At 55.0% G+C, this 15294-nt stretch overlaps 1 protein-coding gene across 1 annotated transcript; it reads right to left on the reverse strand.

Moving 5' to 3' along the window:
- Positions 1–517: 517 nt before the first annotated feature.
- On the reverse strand, positions 518–14785 carry GRIFIN (galectin-related inter-fiber protein). Its single transcript, XM_063606154.1, is given in 6 exon segments — positions 518–13219; positions 13582–13741; positions 13833–13856; positions 13858–14127; positions 14279–14328; positions 14702–14785. Coding segments are annotated over 6 exon segments (759 nt in total). The 3' UTR covers positions 518–13048.
- Between the last annotated feature and the right edge of the window lie 509 nt (positions 14786–15294).

Consider the following 15294-nt stretch of genomic DNA (forward strand, 5'->3'; position numbering starts at 1 on the left):
TTTATTTATTTATTTATTTATTTTTGAGACGGAGTCTCGCTCTGTCGCCCAGGCTGGAGTGCAGTGGCGAGATCTCGGCTCACTGCAAGCTCCGCCTCCTGGGTTCACACCATTCTCCTGCCTCAGCGTCCTGAGTACCTGGGACTACAGGCACTCGCCACCACGCCTGGCTAATTTTTTATATTTTTAGTAGAGACGGGGTTTCACTGTGTTAGCCAGGATGGTCTTGATCTCCTGACCTCATGATCCACCCGCCTCGGCCTCCCAAAGTGTCGGGATTACAGGCGTGAGCCACCACGCCTGGCCGATGATTTTATTTTATTTTGAGATGGAGTCTCACTGTCAACCAGGCTGGACTGCAACGGTGCAATCTTGGCTCACTGCAACCTCCGACTCCTGGGTTCAAGTGATTCTTCTGCCTCAGCCTCCCAAGTAGCTGGGATTACAGGCATGTGCCACCACACCCGGCTAATTTTGTATTGTTAGTAGAGATAGGGTTTCACTATGTTGGTCAGGCTGGTCTCGAACTCCTGACCTCAGGTGATCTGCCTGCCTCGGCCTCCCAAAGTGCTGGGATTACAGGTGTGAGCCACTGCGCCCGGCCCTCCATGATGATTTTATTTTCTAAATATTTTATCTGGAGATACATAGCACGCAGATTACAGGTGTGAGCCCCAGTACCCAGCCAGTGGGCTGGATTCTGAAATGCAGAATTCAAGGACATCAGTGGAATATCTGTAGAAAATGGAATAAATTCTGTAGCTTCGTTAATAGTGTTACAGCAACGCTTTTTCTTAGTTTTGATGCAGATGCCCTGGGGATGTGACATGTTTACTCTGCATCTGCACGGCCTTTGCAATAAATAAAATGTGGTCTATCATGCAATGGAATACTATTCAGTCATAAAAAAGGAAGGAAATTCTGACAACTGCTACAACATGGGTGAACCTTGAGGACGTTATACTCTGTGAAATAAGCCGGTCCAAAAGGGGCAAACTCTGTATGTGTCCACTTACATAAGAACAGTCAAATCTATGGAGACAGAAAGGAGAATGGTGGTTACAGGGGCAGGGGAGGGAATGGGGAGTGAATGTTTATGGGGGATGGGTTTCAGTTTGGGAAGATGAAAAGTTTTGTGGATAAAGGGTAGTGATAGTCACACAACACTGTGAAGGTGCTTAATGCCACTGAACTAACCATACACTTTAGAAATGGTTACAATGGAGCTGGACAAGGTGGCTCATGCTTGTAATCCCAACACTTTTTGGGGCTGAGGCAGAAGGATCAATGGAGCTTGGGAGTTCAACACGAGCCTGGGCAACATAGTGAGACCCCCTCATCTCTAAAAAAAACAAAATGTTTACTGGGTGTGGTGGCGCATGCCTGTGGTCCCAGCTACTTGGGAGGCTGAGGCGGGTGGATCACGAGGTCAGGAGATTGAGACCATCCTGGCTAACACGGTGAAACCCCGTCTCTATCAAAAATACAAGAAATTAGCTGGGCGTGGCGGCGGGCGCCTGTAGTCCCAGCTACTCGGGAGGCTGAGGCAGGAGAACGGCGTGAACCCGGGAGGCAGAGCTTGCAGTGAGCCGAGATCATGCCACTGCAATCCAGCCTGGGCGACAGAGCGAGACTCTGTCTCAAAAAAAAAAAAAAAATGTTTACTGGGTGTGGTGGCGCATGCCTGTTGTCCCAGCTACTTGGGAGGCTGAGGTGGGAGGATTGCTTGAGCCCAGGAGGTCAAGGCTGCAGTGAGTTATGATTGAGCCACTGAACTCCAGCCTGGGGGACACAGGGAGACCCTGTCTCAAAAAAAATTAAAAAGGCCAGGCACAGTGGCTCACACCTGTAATCCCAGCACTTTGGGAGACTGAGGCAGGCGGATCATGAGGTCAGGAGATCAAGACCACCCTGGCTAATGCGGTGAAACCCTGTCTCTACTAAAAATACAAAAAATTGAGACCGGGCGTGGTGGCGGGCGCCTGTAGTCCCAGCTACTTGGGAGGCTGAGGCAGGAGAATGGTGCGAACCCGGGAGGTGGAGGTTGCAGTGAGCCGAGATCACGCCACTGCTCTCCAGCCTGGATGAAAGAGCGAGACTCTGTGTCAAAAGAAAAAAAAAGAAAAAAAGAAAAAATTAAAAAAAGAATAAAAGAATCCATGATCCTACATGACACTTAGGTATCATTCCAATATGTATTGATTACTTTTATTTTAGGGTAAAATCTACACAGTAGAAGATTTGCCATTTTAACCTCTTTTTTTTTTTTTTTTTTTTTTTTTTTTTAAGATGGTGGGGGGGTCTCACTGTTTCTCAGGCTGGTCTTTAACTCCTGGCCACAAGCGGTCTTCTCGCCTCAGCCTCATAAGTAGCTGGAACTATAGGCACCCACCATCATGCCTGGCTAATTTTTGTATTTTTAGTAGAGACGGGGTTTCACCATGTTGGCCAGGCTGGTCTCAAACTCCTGACCTCAAGTGCCGCCTGCCTCGGGCTCCCAAAGAGCTAGGATTACAGGCGTGAGCCAGCACATCCAGCCTTTTGTCCACTGTTTTTTGTTGTTATTGTTTTTGTTAGTTTGTTTGTTTGAGACAGAATCTAGCTTTGCTGCCCAGGCTAGAGTGCAGTGGCGCGATCTCAACTCACTGCAACCTCCATCTCCCAGATTCAAGCAATTCTTCTGCCTCAGCCCCATGGAGTAGCTGGGACTACAGGCACTTGCCACCACACCCGGCCCATTTTTGTATGTTTAGTAGAGACAAGATTTTACCATGTTGGCCAGGTTGGTCTCAAACTCCTGGCCTCAAGTGATCCTCTTGCCTCGGCCTCCCAAGTGCTGAGATTATAGGCATGGATTGTTGTTTTTGTTGTTGCTGTTGAGTTATAGGTGTTCTTTATATATTCTGTATATTAGTCCCATATCAGATATATGATTTGCAAATATTTTCTCCCATTCTGTGGCTTGCCTTTTCACTTGGTTGATAGTTTCCTTTGATGCACAAAAGTTTTTAACTTTGATGAGGTCTAATTTATCTCGGCCAAGCACCTGTGGCTCACGCCTATAATCCCAGCACTTTGGGAGGCCAAGGCAGGAGGATCACTTGATCTCATGAGTTTAAGACCAGCCTGGCCAACATGGCGAAACCCTGTCTCTACTAAAAATACAAAAATTAGCCGGGCATGGTGTGTGCCTGAAATCCCAGCTACACAGGAGTCTGAGGCAGGAGAATTGCTTGAACCTGGGAGGCAGATGTCGCAGTGAGCTGAGATTGCACCACTGCACTCCAGCCTGGGTGACAGAGCAAGACTCTGTTTGAAATAATATTAGAGGCCTGGTGCAGTGGCTCACACCTGTAATCCCAGCACTTTGGGAAGCCGAGGCAGGTGGATCTTTTGAGGTCAGGAGTTTGAGACCAGCCTGGCCAACATGGTAAAACCCTGTCTCTACTAAAAATACAAAAAAAGTAGCTGGGCATGGTGGTGGGCGCCTGTAATCCCAGCGACTTGGGAGGCTGAGGCAGGAGAATCACTTGAACCTGGGTAGGCAGAGGTTGCAGTGAGCCGAGATCAGACCACTGCACTGCAGCCTGGGCGACAGAGAGAGACTCCATTTCAACTGATAATAATAATAGAAATAAAATAAAAAATAAAAGCACATCACCATAAATGAGATGTGCTTGAATCATCCCAAAACCATCTACCCTCTGGTCAGTGGAAAAACTGTCTTCCACGAAACCAGTCCTGGGTGCTAAAAAGGCTGGGGACCGCTGGTGTAAAGTGCGGGTCCAGTGTCTTTTCTTGTGCGTGGAGACGCAGCCTTCCCAGCCCCATGGGTTTATCTGTGCTGATTTTTCACTTCTTGTTCTGACCAGGAGACGCCTGGCTCCCATGATGCACAACTTACTTATTTGTTCAATCCCAGTGTTCGTTGTTTCAGAATTGCTAAGATGTACCCCTGGGAGAACCAAACCTACTAACTAGAGTCCAGTGTTTGTACACAGTTGGTTTTGTCCTGAGCTTCAGGATCTAGACAAAACAGTGTTGTCCAAAATCATTGAGAGCAGCCTCTCCCCCACTCCCTCTCCCTGAGTGATGTCACACATTTGTAATTCAATTAGAGTCCATTGTCACAGGCCGCGTTCCTCCTGGGTTCCCCTGACATCCTGGCTCATTTAAAAAAATTTGCATACAGCGAAGTTCATTCTTTGTGCTGTGGACTTGCATGGGTTTTGAAAAATGCAAGGAGTCACGCGTCCACCGCTGCACCCGACAGAACAGCTCCAGCTCCGAGACCATTTCCCGGGCAGCGAGAACCCCTGCCCACCACTGCCTATGATATTTAAGAAAAAAAGACAAACAGATTTTTTGAGATGCAATTCACATACCATGCAATTCATTCATTAAAGGTAAAATTCCATCATTTTGGGCATGCTGTATTGCCATTTTTTTTCCTTTTTGTGGAGAATGGGGTCTCACTATGTTGCCCCGGCTGGTCTTGAACTCCTGGGCTCAAGTGATCCTCCCGCATCTGCCTCCCTAAGTGCTGGGAGTTCAGGCATGAACCACCATGGCTGGCCTAAATTTTCTTGTATGTGTGTGGTAAAATACACATAACAAGCTGAATACAGTGGCTCATGCCTGTAATCCCAGCACTTTGGAAGGCTGAGGCAGGAGGATCACTTGAGCCCAGGAATTCAAGGCTGCAGTGAGCTGTGGTTGAGCCACTGCACTCCAGTGTGGGCAACAGAACAAGACTCTGTCTCTACAAATAAAAAAATAATACATGTAATGAACAATTTGCCACTGTAACCATTTTTAAGCGTACAATTCAGTGGCATTGATTACGTTCACGATATTGTGCAACCATCACCCCATTACCAAAACTTTTTCATCATCCCAAACGGAAACTCAGATGATTTCTTTTTCTTTTTTTGTGATTTCTTAAATGAGCCTACAATGTAACAAAGTTTCACAGTATTGTAGGTACACATGGAAAAATGCAATGAATATTGGCTCATGCCTGTAATCCCAGCAATTTGGGAGGCCGAGGCGGGCAGATCACCTGAGATCAGGAGTTCGAGACCAGCCTGGCCAACATGGTGAAAACCTGTCTCTACTAACAATACAAAAAAAAAAAAAAAAAAAAAAAAATTAGCTGGGCTTGGTGGCGTGCACCTGTAATCCCAGCTACTTGGGAGGCTAAGGCAGGAGAATTGCTTGAACCCAGGAGGCGGAGGTGCAGTGAGCTGAGATTGCACCACTGCACTCTAGCCTGGGTGACAAGAGCAAAACTGTCATAAATTAAAAAAAAAAAAAAAAAAAAAAAGAAATGCATGAAACCCAAGATAGGTAGGTAATGTGTGGGGCAACTGGAGTAAAACCTTCACGTTGAATCCAGGGGGTGGGTATGTGGGTGCTGGCTGAAAAATATTTCAACTTTTCTTTTCTTTTGAGACAGGGTCTTGCTCTGTCACCCAGGCTGGAGTGCAGCAGGGCAGTTAACAGCTCACTGCTGCCTCCGTCCTCCCGCCTCAGCCTCCCAGGTAGCTGGAACTATAGGCACATGCCACCATGCCCAGCTAATTTTTTTATTTTTATTTTTATAGAGACGAGGTCTCGCCATGTTGCCCAGGTTGGTCTTGAACTCCTGGGCTCAAGCAATCCTCCCACCTCGGCCTCCCAAAGTGCTGGGATTACAGGTGTGGGCCACTGTACCTGGCCTATTTCAACTTTTCTATGTGTTTGAAAATTTTCATAATAAAATGTTGGGGAAAATGTTTGCGGATTTTAAAAGTGCACCCTGGCCTACCATAGCACCCCCAGCTCTTGGTCCCCTATTCAGGGGCAGCCTCTGAAGCCAGGTTTTCCAAATCCTTCCAGAGGCAGTCAGTCAGCAGTCAAGCATTTGCACGTCTCTTCTCTGTCCCACCAGTGAGGCAGGCCTTGGCAGCAGACGGGTCTTGGCCTTGTTCTGCCCTTGCCTTTTTATTGTTGTTTGTTGTTGTTTTTTGAGATGGAGTCTCGCTCTGTCACCCAGGCTGGAGTGCAATGGCACAATCTTGGCTCACTGCAACCTCCGCCTCCCGGGTTCAAGCGAATCTCCTGCCTCAGCCTCCTGAGTAGCTGGGATTACAGACGTGTGCCACCATGCCTGGCTAATTTTTTTGTATTTTTAGTAGAGACATGGTTTCACCATGTTGGCCAGGCTGGTCTTGAACTCCTGACCTCAAGTGATCCTCATGCCTCGGCCCTCCAAGGTGCTGGGACTACAGGCACATCCACCGCACCTGGCCCCACCCTCTGCTCTCAGAAGGGAGGAACCACCCTGGGGCTTCATGGTCACCCCCTACACATATGGCCCTGGTGGGTCCCCAGCCCTGCCTGGGTGGTGCTGAGCCCATGTCGGCCTCCCAGGAGCCCAGGCTGGCTGAGCTGCAGGAAAATCCGCGTCATCCCTGCACTGACATTGGCCACAGAGAGAGGCAGGACAGCTGTCACTGAACCTGCAGGAAGCAGGTGAGTGAGGCACAGGAGTCCCGGCCGCGATGGGGGCGTGGGGGGCACTGGCAGCTGCACCAGGCCAGGCTGAGACTTCCTGGGGCTGGTGGACCACTCACTTCCTTGGTGGGGATGGAGGCAGGTGGACCCACGTGGACCATATCCTACTGCACTTGCCCGGCCCTGTACGTGCCCCTCCTCACAGCCACCCATCTTACAGAAGGGGAAACTGAGACTGTGATTCACTCAGGTCCACGCAAGATTTCTTCTCCCACCATTCAGCTCGGAGCTGGGCCCTGGGCTCTGCAGCAAACGGGACAGGCTGGCCCAGCTCCCCTCCCTGGTTCTCCTCCTCTCAGCCCCTGGACTCAGGCCCAGGCTGTCCTCTTGTGGAAACCAAAACTGTGGGTTCAGGAATGCGGGTCCGCCTGCCCCGAGCTGGGAATGCGGGTCCACCTGCCCCGAGCTGGGAATGCGGGTCCACCTGCCCTGAGCTGGGAATGCGGGTCCACCTGCCCCATGCTGGTAAAGGAGCTTTGCAGCCTGGCTTTGGGTTGAGGCCATGTCGGGAGTGCCCTCTGCTGGCCGGTCTGTTCCTCACGGGGCCCTGAGAGGGCTCCCGTGGGGAGGGGTCAGCAGGGCATCCCCCCACCCTGGGGAGACCACCAACCTCTGTCCTGGTGGAGAGGGAGGAACAGAGCAGAGGCCAGAACAGGGGAGAAGTTGGTTTTAAAGCAGAGGTTTCGGCTGGGCGCGGTGGCTCATGCCTGTAATCCCAGCACTTTGGGAGGCTGAGGAGGGTGGATCACTTGAGTCCAGGAGCTCAAGACCAGCCTGGGCAACATGGTGAAATCCTGTCTCTACTAAAAACAAAAATTAGCTGGGCGTGGTGGCTCATGCCTGTAATCCCAGCACTTTGGGAGGCCAAGGTGGGTGGATCACCTGAGGTCAGGAGTTTGAGACCAGCCTGGCCAACATAGTAAGACCCTGTCTCTAATAAAAATACAAAAATTAGCCGGGCATGGTGGCGGGCGCCTGTAATCCTGGCTACTCAGGAGGCTGAGGCAGGAGAATTACTTGAACCTGGGAGGCGGAAGTTGTAGTGAGCTGAGATTGCGCCACTGCACTCCAGCCTGGGTGACAGAGCAAGACTGTGTCTCAAGAAGAAAGAAAGAAAAGAAAGAAAGAAGGAAAGAAAGAAAGAGGGCAGGGAGAGAGGGAGGAAGGGAAAGAAGAAAGAAAGAAGGAAAGAAAGAGAGAGAGAGAGAAAAGAAAGAGAAGGAAGGAAGGAAGGAAAGAACGAAGGAAAAAAGGGAAGAGAGGGGAGGGGAGAGAAGGAGAAAAGAAAGCAAGCAGAAGTTTCAGGCCAGGCACTTCTGCGGGCAGCTTTGCCTGCAGCCGACACCTTCTTTAAGTCTCACCATAGTGGCAGGTGTTTCAAAACAGAGATAGCAGACAGCACTTGAACCTCAGATGTTTTAAATTCAGAAGATCTGCCTGCTCTGGGTCCACAGGTCCCTGTGCATGGTTGGAAGGAGCTGGGCAGGATGGGGGTGGGGGCAGTGTGTGTTTCTGTTAGGCACAGACCCCACCAACCCCTATTGCCCTGTGCCCGCCTGCCTCACTTAGGCACGTTTGCCCTCCTGGCCCTGTGAGCGTTTGAGTCGCTCCTTGAACCCGCAGAGAGCCTGGAGCTTTTGGCCAGCACGTGTCATTAGGAGGCCTGTGGACCTGACCCTCCAGGGGCTGCAGCCTCCTTACCCGGGCAGCTGTGTTTCCCTGGACAGGCCCAGCCCAGGGCATCTGCCTGAATCTCACCCCAACTCCAGACAGAGAACTGAAGGGGAGACAGGTTCTCCCAGAGACGCGGCTTAGCTCGCCGGGGGCAGGGGCTGCCCTGCTCGACCTTCCGCAGCCGCTTTAGCTGGAAACAACACCCTCCTGATGGCTTTCGGTCTCTGGAGGCGTCAAGGAGTGTGTGGGCACTTTCTAAGGGGCCTCTGCCATGACACAGGGGAGGAGCAGATTTAAGTCAGCTCTGGAATTTGCTTCTGGTCAGCAGAGCGATGGGCTGCTCTGGGCAGGTAGTGAGCTGGCTGTCCTAAAAAGAGTTCAAGTGGAATGTGCTCTGGGCCAGCCTGGGGGCTGGGGTAGGACCTGGTCCCTGGCATCCAGATGAGGCAGTGTGATGGGAGGGAAGGGCCTCAATGAAAGCCAGGGCTGCAAGAGCCCAGCAGGAGATGAGGGAAGGCTTCCCAGAGGAGGTGTCTTCTAAGCTGAAGGGGCAGGTGGGGGAATGGGCCACTGGGGCTGCAGCTCTGGGCTGAGGCCAGATCAGACAGGAAGCTGCGCTTTGTGCTGAGGGCGGTGGGAGCCATGGAAGGTGTGATAGGAAGGGCAGCAGCTCCTCCAGCAGGATGCGTGGAGACCATAGCTCCCTGCACCCCATTTTATGGATGGGGAGACTGAGGATCAACATTGCTTCAGGGTCTGGGGCCCCTGTGGTCTGGTTTGCAAACTGGAGTGGAGAGAAGGGCCAGCTCCAACTCTCACTTGCTGAGCAACCCTGAGTGAGTCACTCAGTCTCCCCGAGCCTGTTTGTACATCTGTAAAATGAGCCTCACACTCCACACCTTGCCAAGTTCTTGGGAGAAGGTGCAGGCCTGGTCCCCGGGTCGTCCCCAGCCTCAGCCACCCCACAATAAGAAAAGAGCCTGTCATCTCACACTTTTGCACACTCTCACCTTGCATGGCTGTTGGGGAGGCAGAGCTTTGCGGGGAGGGATGCTTTTGTTTGCAGGGAAACTGAGGCCCAGAGAGGGTGAGCAGGCAGCTTGGGTCTCAAGGCAAGGGCCTGGCAGGCCAAGCCGGACATCTTCCCTGCTGGGCTCAGAGCCGCCAGGACCAGGAGCAGGCAGGCCTGACCACAGATCCAGGTCCCGCTGTGTGGGTCCCCACTTCCCCACGCCCCAGTCCCGCCCAGGGCCAGGGCTTGTCAGTGCATGTCTCCCAGCTGTCCCCAGCCCCTCCCGGTGGACACAAAGGCCAGGCCTCTCGAAGAGGCGAAGAGGCAGCAGGAAGGGGCTCCTGCCAGCTGGGCTGTGGATGCAGGCGGGGAAGTGAGTGGAGACAGGAAGGAAGCCGCACAGCTGGAGACTGGGCCGCCATTGTGTCACCTGGAGTGGGGGCGCCGTGGTCTGCCCTCAGATGCCTCCCCAGCGCTGGAGGGCAGCGGGGGTTGCTGGGCCCTCCTCTCTCCGGGCCCCACCCTTCTGCTGACTTCCTGCCCCCACCCCAGCCTCAGTTTCCCCATTTATAAAACCTTAGGAGGCAAGACCTGTGGGAATTATACAGTAGCATTATAACAAGTGCCAGGCCGGGTGCGGTGGCTCATGCCTGTAATCCCAGCACTTTGGGAGGCCAAGGTGGGCAGATCACCTGAGATTAGGAGTTCGAGGCCAGCCTGGCCAACAGGGTGAAACCCCGTCTCTACAAAAAATTTAAAAATTAGCCGGGTGTGGTGGCGCACACCTATAATCCCAGCTACTCAGGTGGCTGAGGCACGAGAATTGCTTGAACCTGGGAGGTGGAGGTTGCAGTGAGCCAAGATTGTGCTACTGCACTCCAGCCTGGGCAACAGAGCAGGACTCTGTCTCAAAAAAAAAAAAAAAAAAAGAAAGAAATTAGTGAGGGGTGGTGGCTCACACCTGTAATCCCAGCAATTTGGGAGGCTGAGGCGGGCGGATCACCTGAGGTCAAGAGTTCGAGACCAGCCTGGCCAACATGGAGAAACCCCATATCTCCTAAAAATACAAAATTAGCCGGGAGTGGTGATGGGTGCCTGTAATCTCAGCTACTCGGGAGGCTGAGGGAGGAGAATCGCTTGAACCTGGGAGGCAGAGGCTGCTGTGAGCCAAGATTGCACCACTGCACTCCAGCCTGGGCAACAGAGTGAGACTGTCTAAAAAAAAAAAAAAAAAAAGACTGGGCACGGTGGTTCATGCCTGTAGTCCCAGCACTTTGGGAGGCCGAGGCGGGCGGATCACAAGGTCAGGAGATTGAGACCATCCTGGCTAACATGGTGAAACCCTGTCTCTACTAAAAATATAAAAAAATTAGCCGGGCGTGGTGGCGGGCGCCTGTAGTCCCAGCTACTCGGGAGGCTGAGGCAGGAGAATGGCGTGAACCCGGGAGGCAGAGGTTGCAGTGAGCCGAGATCGCACCACTGCACTCCAGCCTGGGTGACAGAGCCAGACTCCATTTCAAAAAAAAAAAAAAAATCAAGTGCCAGCCATTGTCTAGGCATGCTGTCATCTGAAGTAACTCATTGAGGCAGAAAGATATGCTGAAGGCACTCATTTTCCTATTTCACAGAGGTCCCCAGAGCTCAGGGCCTTGCCGCGCACAGAGAGTGGCAGAGCTGAGGCTCAAACCCAGGCAGCCGTTCCCAAGTCCAGCTTCCCGTCTCTGCTCTCCTGTCTGTGCCACTGCAGACCTAATACTTTTATTCATCAATTCATTCATTCATTCATTCGAGACAGGGGCCTCTCTCTGTTCAGGCTGGAGAGCAGTGGCACGATAATTGCTCCACCTCCTGGGCTCAGCAGTCCTGCTGCCTCAGCCTCCTGAGCAGGTAGGACCACAGGTGTGAGCCACCATATCTGGTTAATTAAAAAAAAAAATTTTTTTTGAGTTGGAGTTTTGCTCTTGTCGCCCAGGCTGGAGTGCAATGGCATGATCTCGGCTCACCGCAACCTCCGCCTCCCGGGTTTAAGCGATTCTCCTGCCTCAGCCTCCCGAGTAGCTGGGATTACAGGTGTGCGCCACCATGCCCGGCTAATTTTGTATTTTTAGTAGAGATGGGGTTTCTCCATGTTGGTCAGGCTGGTCTCAAACTCCCGACCTCAGGTGATCCACCCGCCTCGGCCTCCCAAAGTGCTGGGATTATAGGCATGAGCCACTACACCTGGCCAATTTTTGTATTTTTTGTAGAGATGGGGACTTGCTGTATTCCCCAAGCGGGTCTCCAACTCCTGGGGTCTCAAGAGATCCCCTTGCCATGGCCTCCCAAAGTTCTGGGATTACAGGCATGCACCTGGCCTAATACTTTCCTTTAATAACTCACTTGTTAAGGCTAAATACCTGTTGAGTTTCATCCTAAGCTGTGACGTCACTAGTTTCATGTGGATAAATAATAGATTGGTAGGTGGTCACATAGATGAATAGATAGATAGATAGATGATTGATGTTGATGACAATGATGACGGATATAGATGATATATACATGATAATGATAGATATTGATGATAGGTAGAGATAGAGATGAAGAGAGGCCCGGTGTTGGTAATTGTAGTAGAATTAACATGCAATTAGGAAATCTCATTGTGTGCGCCCCTGAAGTCACCTTCCCACCCCGGGGCTCTTCAGCTCTTCGAAGGCTGAGCCCTTCGCATACAGGAGGCAGGAGCCACAACTCCCATTGTATAGGTGTGGAACCTGAGGCTGGCTGGGGGGATTTGTGGATGGTCACGCAGCCAGGAGGGGCAGGCCTGGGGGACTCTCTTCACAGTGCTCATGTCCCCGTATGAGGCCTCCGGGGCCTTCCTGCTCCCACCACACACCAGCCTGGCTCTCACCACCACACACACACGAGGCTGCTGGGACAGGCTCATGTCTCCCTCCAGGTGGGACAGGAGAAACAGGAAAGGCCCCTGCAGGAAGTAGGGGGAGAAGGAAGCCTTGGGGCCTCTGAGGAGATGGCTTGGACCAGGCAGGACATGAGTGCCCCAGGGCTGACCCTCCCCACCAGGGCTGAGCCGTGGCAAGAGCCTGAGCCCGGTGGTCCTGGGTGGGGACTGGCCCAGGCCACGCCTGCCCCTGCCTTTCAGTCCCCTGGGCCCCGATGGGACCTTCTGGCCCATGGCAGGTGCCGTCCCCACACAGGATGCCATCCGATACCCCTCCCCGGTCCATCCCGGCGGTAGTACACAAGAGCTTCAGCCTCCTGGGGACAAAGTGAGGGGGTTGGGTCGTCTCTGGAGTGTCGGTCTCAGGGTCCCCCAGCCCCCAGCTTCCAGGGCTGTGTAGCGCCGGCCCCACCTGAGCCTCCCCCTGCCACCCCCTAGCAGCCAAATGCCTGCAGCCTTCTCAGAGTTTATTGAAGGTGGAGCTGCGAGGAGCACACAGGACCACAGACCCCCTCACCCAGCTGCCCCAGGGTGGGACTCCAGGTACCCTGGACATGGGACAAGCCGAGGCTGGCTCCTGGGGCTGCAGGTGCCACTCAGTAGCCCTGGTCCCTGCAAACATCCAAGGCACGCCCCTAGCTCCTGCCCTGCCCATGCACAGACCAGGGTGGGAGGTGGACCGTGGCCCTGCTCCCGTGGCCGGATGTGCAGGGCTGGCAGGGAGAAGAGCAGGGTGGGACGCCAGGCAGACAACCCCTCCCCAGGCGGAGGAGGGTCCCTGGATCAGGGTGAGAAGCAAAGTCCCTGCTGGGGTGGGCAGTGTGGGGCAGGAATGGGCAGGGCCCTGGATGGAGGCAGGGACTTTACCCCCAGCTCAGGCCCCTCTTGGCCAGCTCCACCTGGGCCAGGCCGTGGTCACTCAGCACACGCACCCTGGTGATGGCGCCCAGCGGCCTCTGACGGCGTGGGAACTGCAGCACCTTGTGCCCCGGGGCGTAGACGTGGAAGTGCTCCGCGTCCCAGCTGACCTCTATCTGGGCAGGCTGGGGCCAGTGACCTCAGTGCCAGCCCCCAGGGCCTGGGGTCTGGTCCCGCTTCTAACGGTGATGTGCCTGCCGGCCGTCTCCAGGAAGCACAGCCTGGCAGGCCCTGGGGGTCCCTTGGCTTGGAGCCCCCAGCCCAAAGTCCCCTCCTTTCTCCCAAGATGGGGTGGCTGGTAGCCAGGGTGGTGGGTACACACTGCACACGTAGGGAAACTGAGGCCAGGGAGGCCCACCCAGACCCTGCCCTGGCCCACTGACCTGTAAGCATCCACCGTGAACCCCCTGCCCACTGGCCCCCTGTTCCCCCACGGGCCTCCCCTGCCTGGCCCAGGCCCCACCCGGGCCCCTGTCACCTCAAAGGGCTCCCCCGGGGCCAGCGGGAAGATGCTAGACACCTGCTCCGGGCCCCAGCGGCCGCCCTGGAAGGCATTGCCCACCACGGTGGCGCTGGAGAACCGGGGCTTGATGTGGAAGGCAATGTCCCCCGTCTCCAACAAGAAGTTAGTCTCGAACCTGAGGTGGACATGGTGCAGGTCAAGAGCTGCAAAGAGCTGGGCCAGCCACCCAGCCTAAGGCCCAGGGAGGGGAGGGCGGTGCCGCTGACCTGTCCTCTCCAGAGTCAGCATGTCTGGACCAGCAGGTTCCAGCCGGGGGCCAGGCCGCCCGCACAGAAGGCTTTAGACTGAGTGGAAGAGACAGGGGGACCAGCCTCACGGAGCTGCAGCCTCCTCCCTCCCACCCCCACCCCCACCCCATCCCATCTGTTCAGGAAGGTCCCTGCCCACCCAGCCTGCCCCCAACCCAATGCCAGACATAGGCTAAGGCTCTGTTCATCTGGTGTCTTTGTGACAGGGTGACCAGGGCTGGGGTGGGAGGGACACGCCTGCCCAGCAGGCCAGCTCGGGGGGGACCTTCACCCTGACGCCCTCTCAGCCCTGAGATCTGATGAGAGGCCAGAGCCCACACCCCATCTCTGTGCAGAGAGAGCACGGGTGGCTCAGGGAGCCCCCAGCCCTGCCCCGTTCTCCTTCTCCAGGTCCAGGGTCTCACCCACCTGCACTGCCATCTGCTCCCAGCCACTGTGGGAGGGCGCGGGGAGCCTGGGGATAAAGATGGGGGGCTAGGGGTGGGAAGTGCCGGGGGGCTGGGGGTGGGGAGCGCCAGGGGGGCTGGGGGTGGTGAGCGCAGCGAGGGCCTGGGGGTGGGGAGCGCCGGGGGGGGGCTGGGGGTGGGGAGCGCCTGGGGGGCTGGGGGTGGGGAATGCCGGGTCCCACCCCCGGGTGACTTGGCAAGGTCTCTGGGCCTTTCCCAGCCCATATCTCCCTACCCCTCGGGCCTCTCCCTTCCAGCTGGTTCTCTGTGCAGGCACAAGGGAGATGGGTCACCTGCCCCTGCTCACCCAAGCCCTCTCCTGCCTGACTCTCACCCACTTCACTCCTTCAGGATCCAGGAAAGCAGCCACTCCTTTCTCACTGGGACGGCAAGGTCCAGGCAGGGACCCTGGCCCGGCTCTTCCTCCAGGATCACGGGCCCCTCCAGGGACTCGAACCCTCCCATCCGGCCAAGGGCAGGCTTAGGAGGGGAGGCTTGGCTGCCGACCCCTGCCCTGGCTTCCCGGGTCCCGTCTGACCACCTGGTGCTGCAGGGCCTGTCCCCCAGCCCACCCTGGCCCCCGCCGCCTGCCCCCACCGGCTCAGCCACCCCATGGGGCATACAGCAAGGATTAGGCCGGCGCTGGTCAGCGCATTCCAGGCTCTGGCAGGCGAGGGGAGGGCTTTTCCCACACCCAGGATGCTCCCCACCTCAGGCTGAGCATGGGGGGGACCAGCTGGGCCCTCAAGGAGGAAGGGTGGTGAGCAGAGAGAGTCTCAGGCTGTCGGGCAGCTTTGGGGCCTCCGAGGACGGGAACCGACCCGAAGTGGACCTGGAGGGGGCACGGAGCCCTAGGGCTGCTGTAGGTGGGTGTGTGTGCAGCCGTGTGCGGTGCGTGTGCAGGCATGTGCAGCTGCGTGTAGTGTGTATGCAGTGTATGTGCAGTGTGTGTGCAGCCGTGTGCAGCCATGTGC

The sequence above is a fragment of the Pan paniscus genome, chromosome 6, assembly GCF_029289425.2.
Source record: "Pan paniscus chromosome 6, NHGRI_mPanPan1-v2.0_pri, whole genome shotgun sequence".
NCBI lineage: Eukaryota > Metazoa > Chordata > Mammalia > Primates > Hominidae > Pan > Pan paniscus.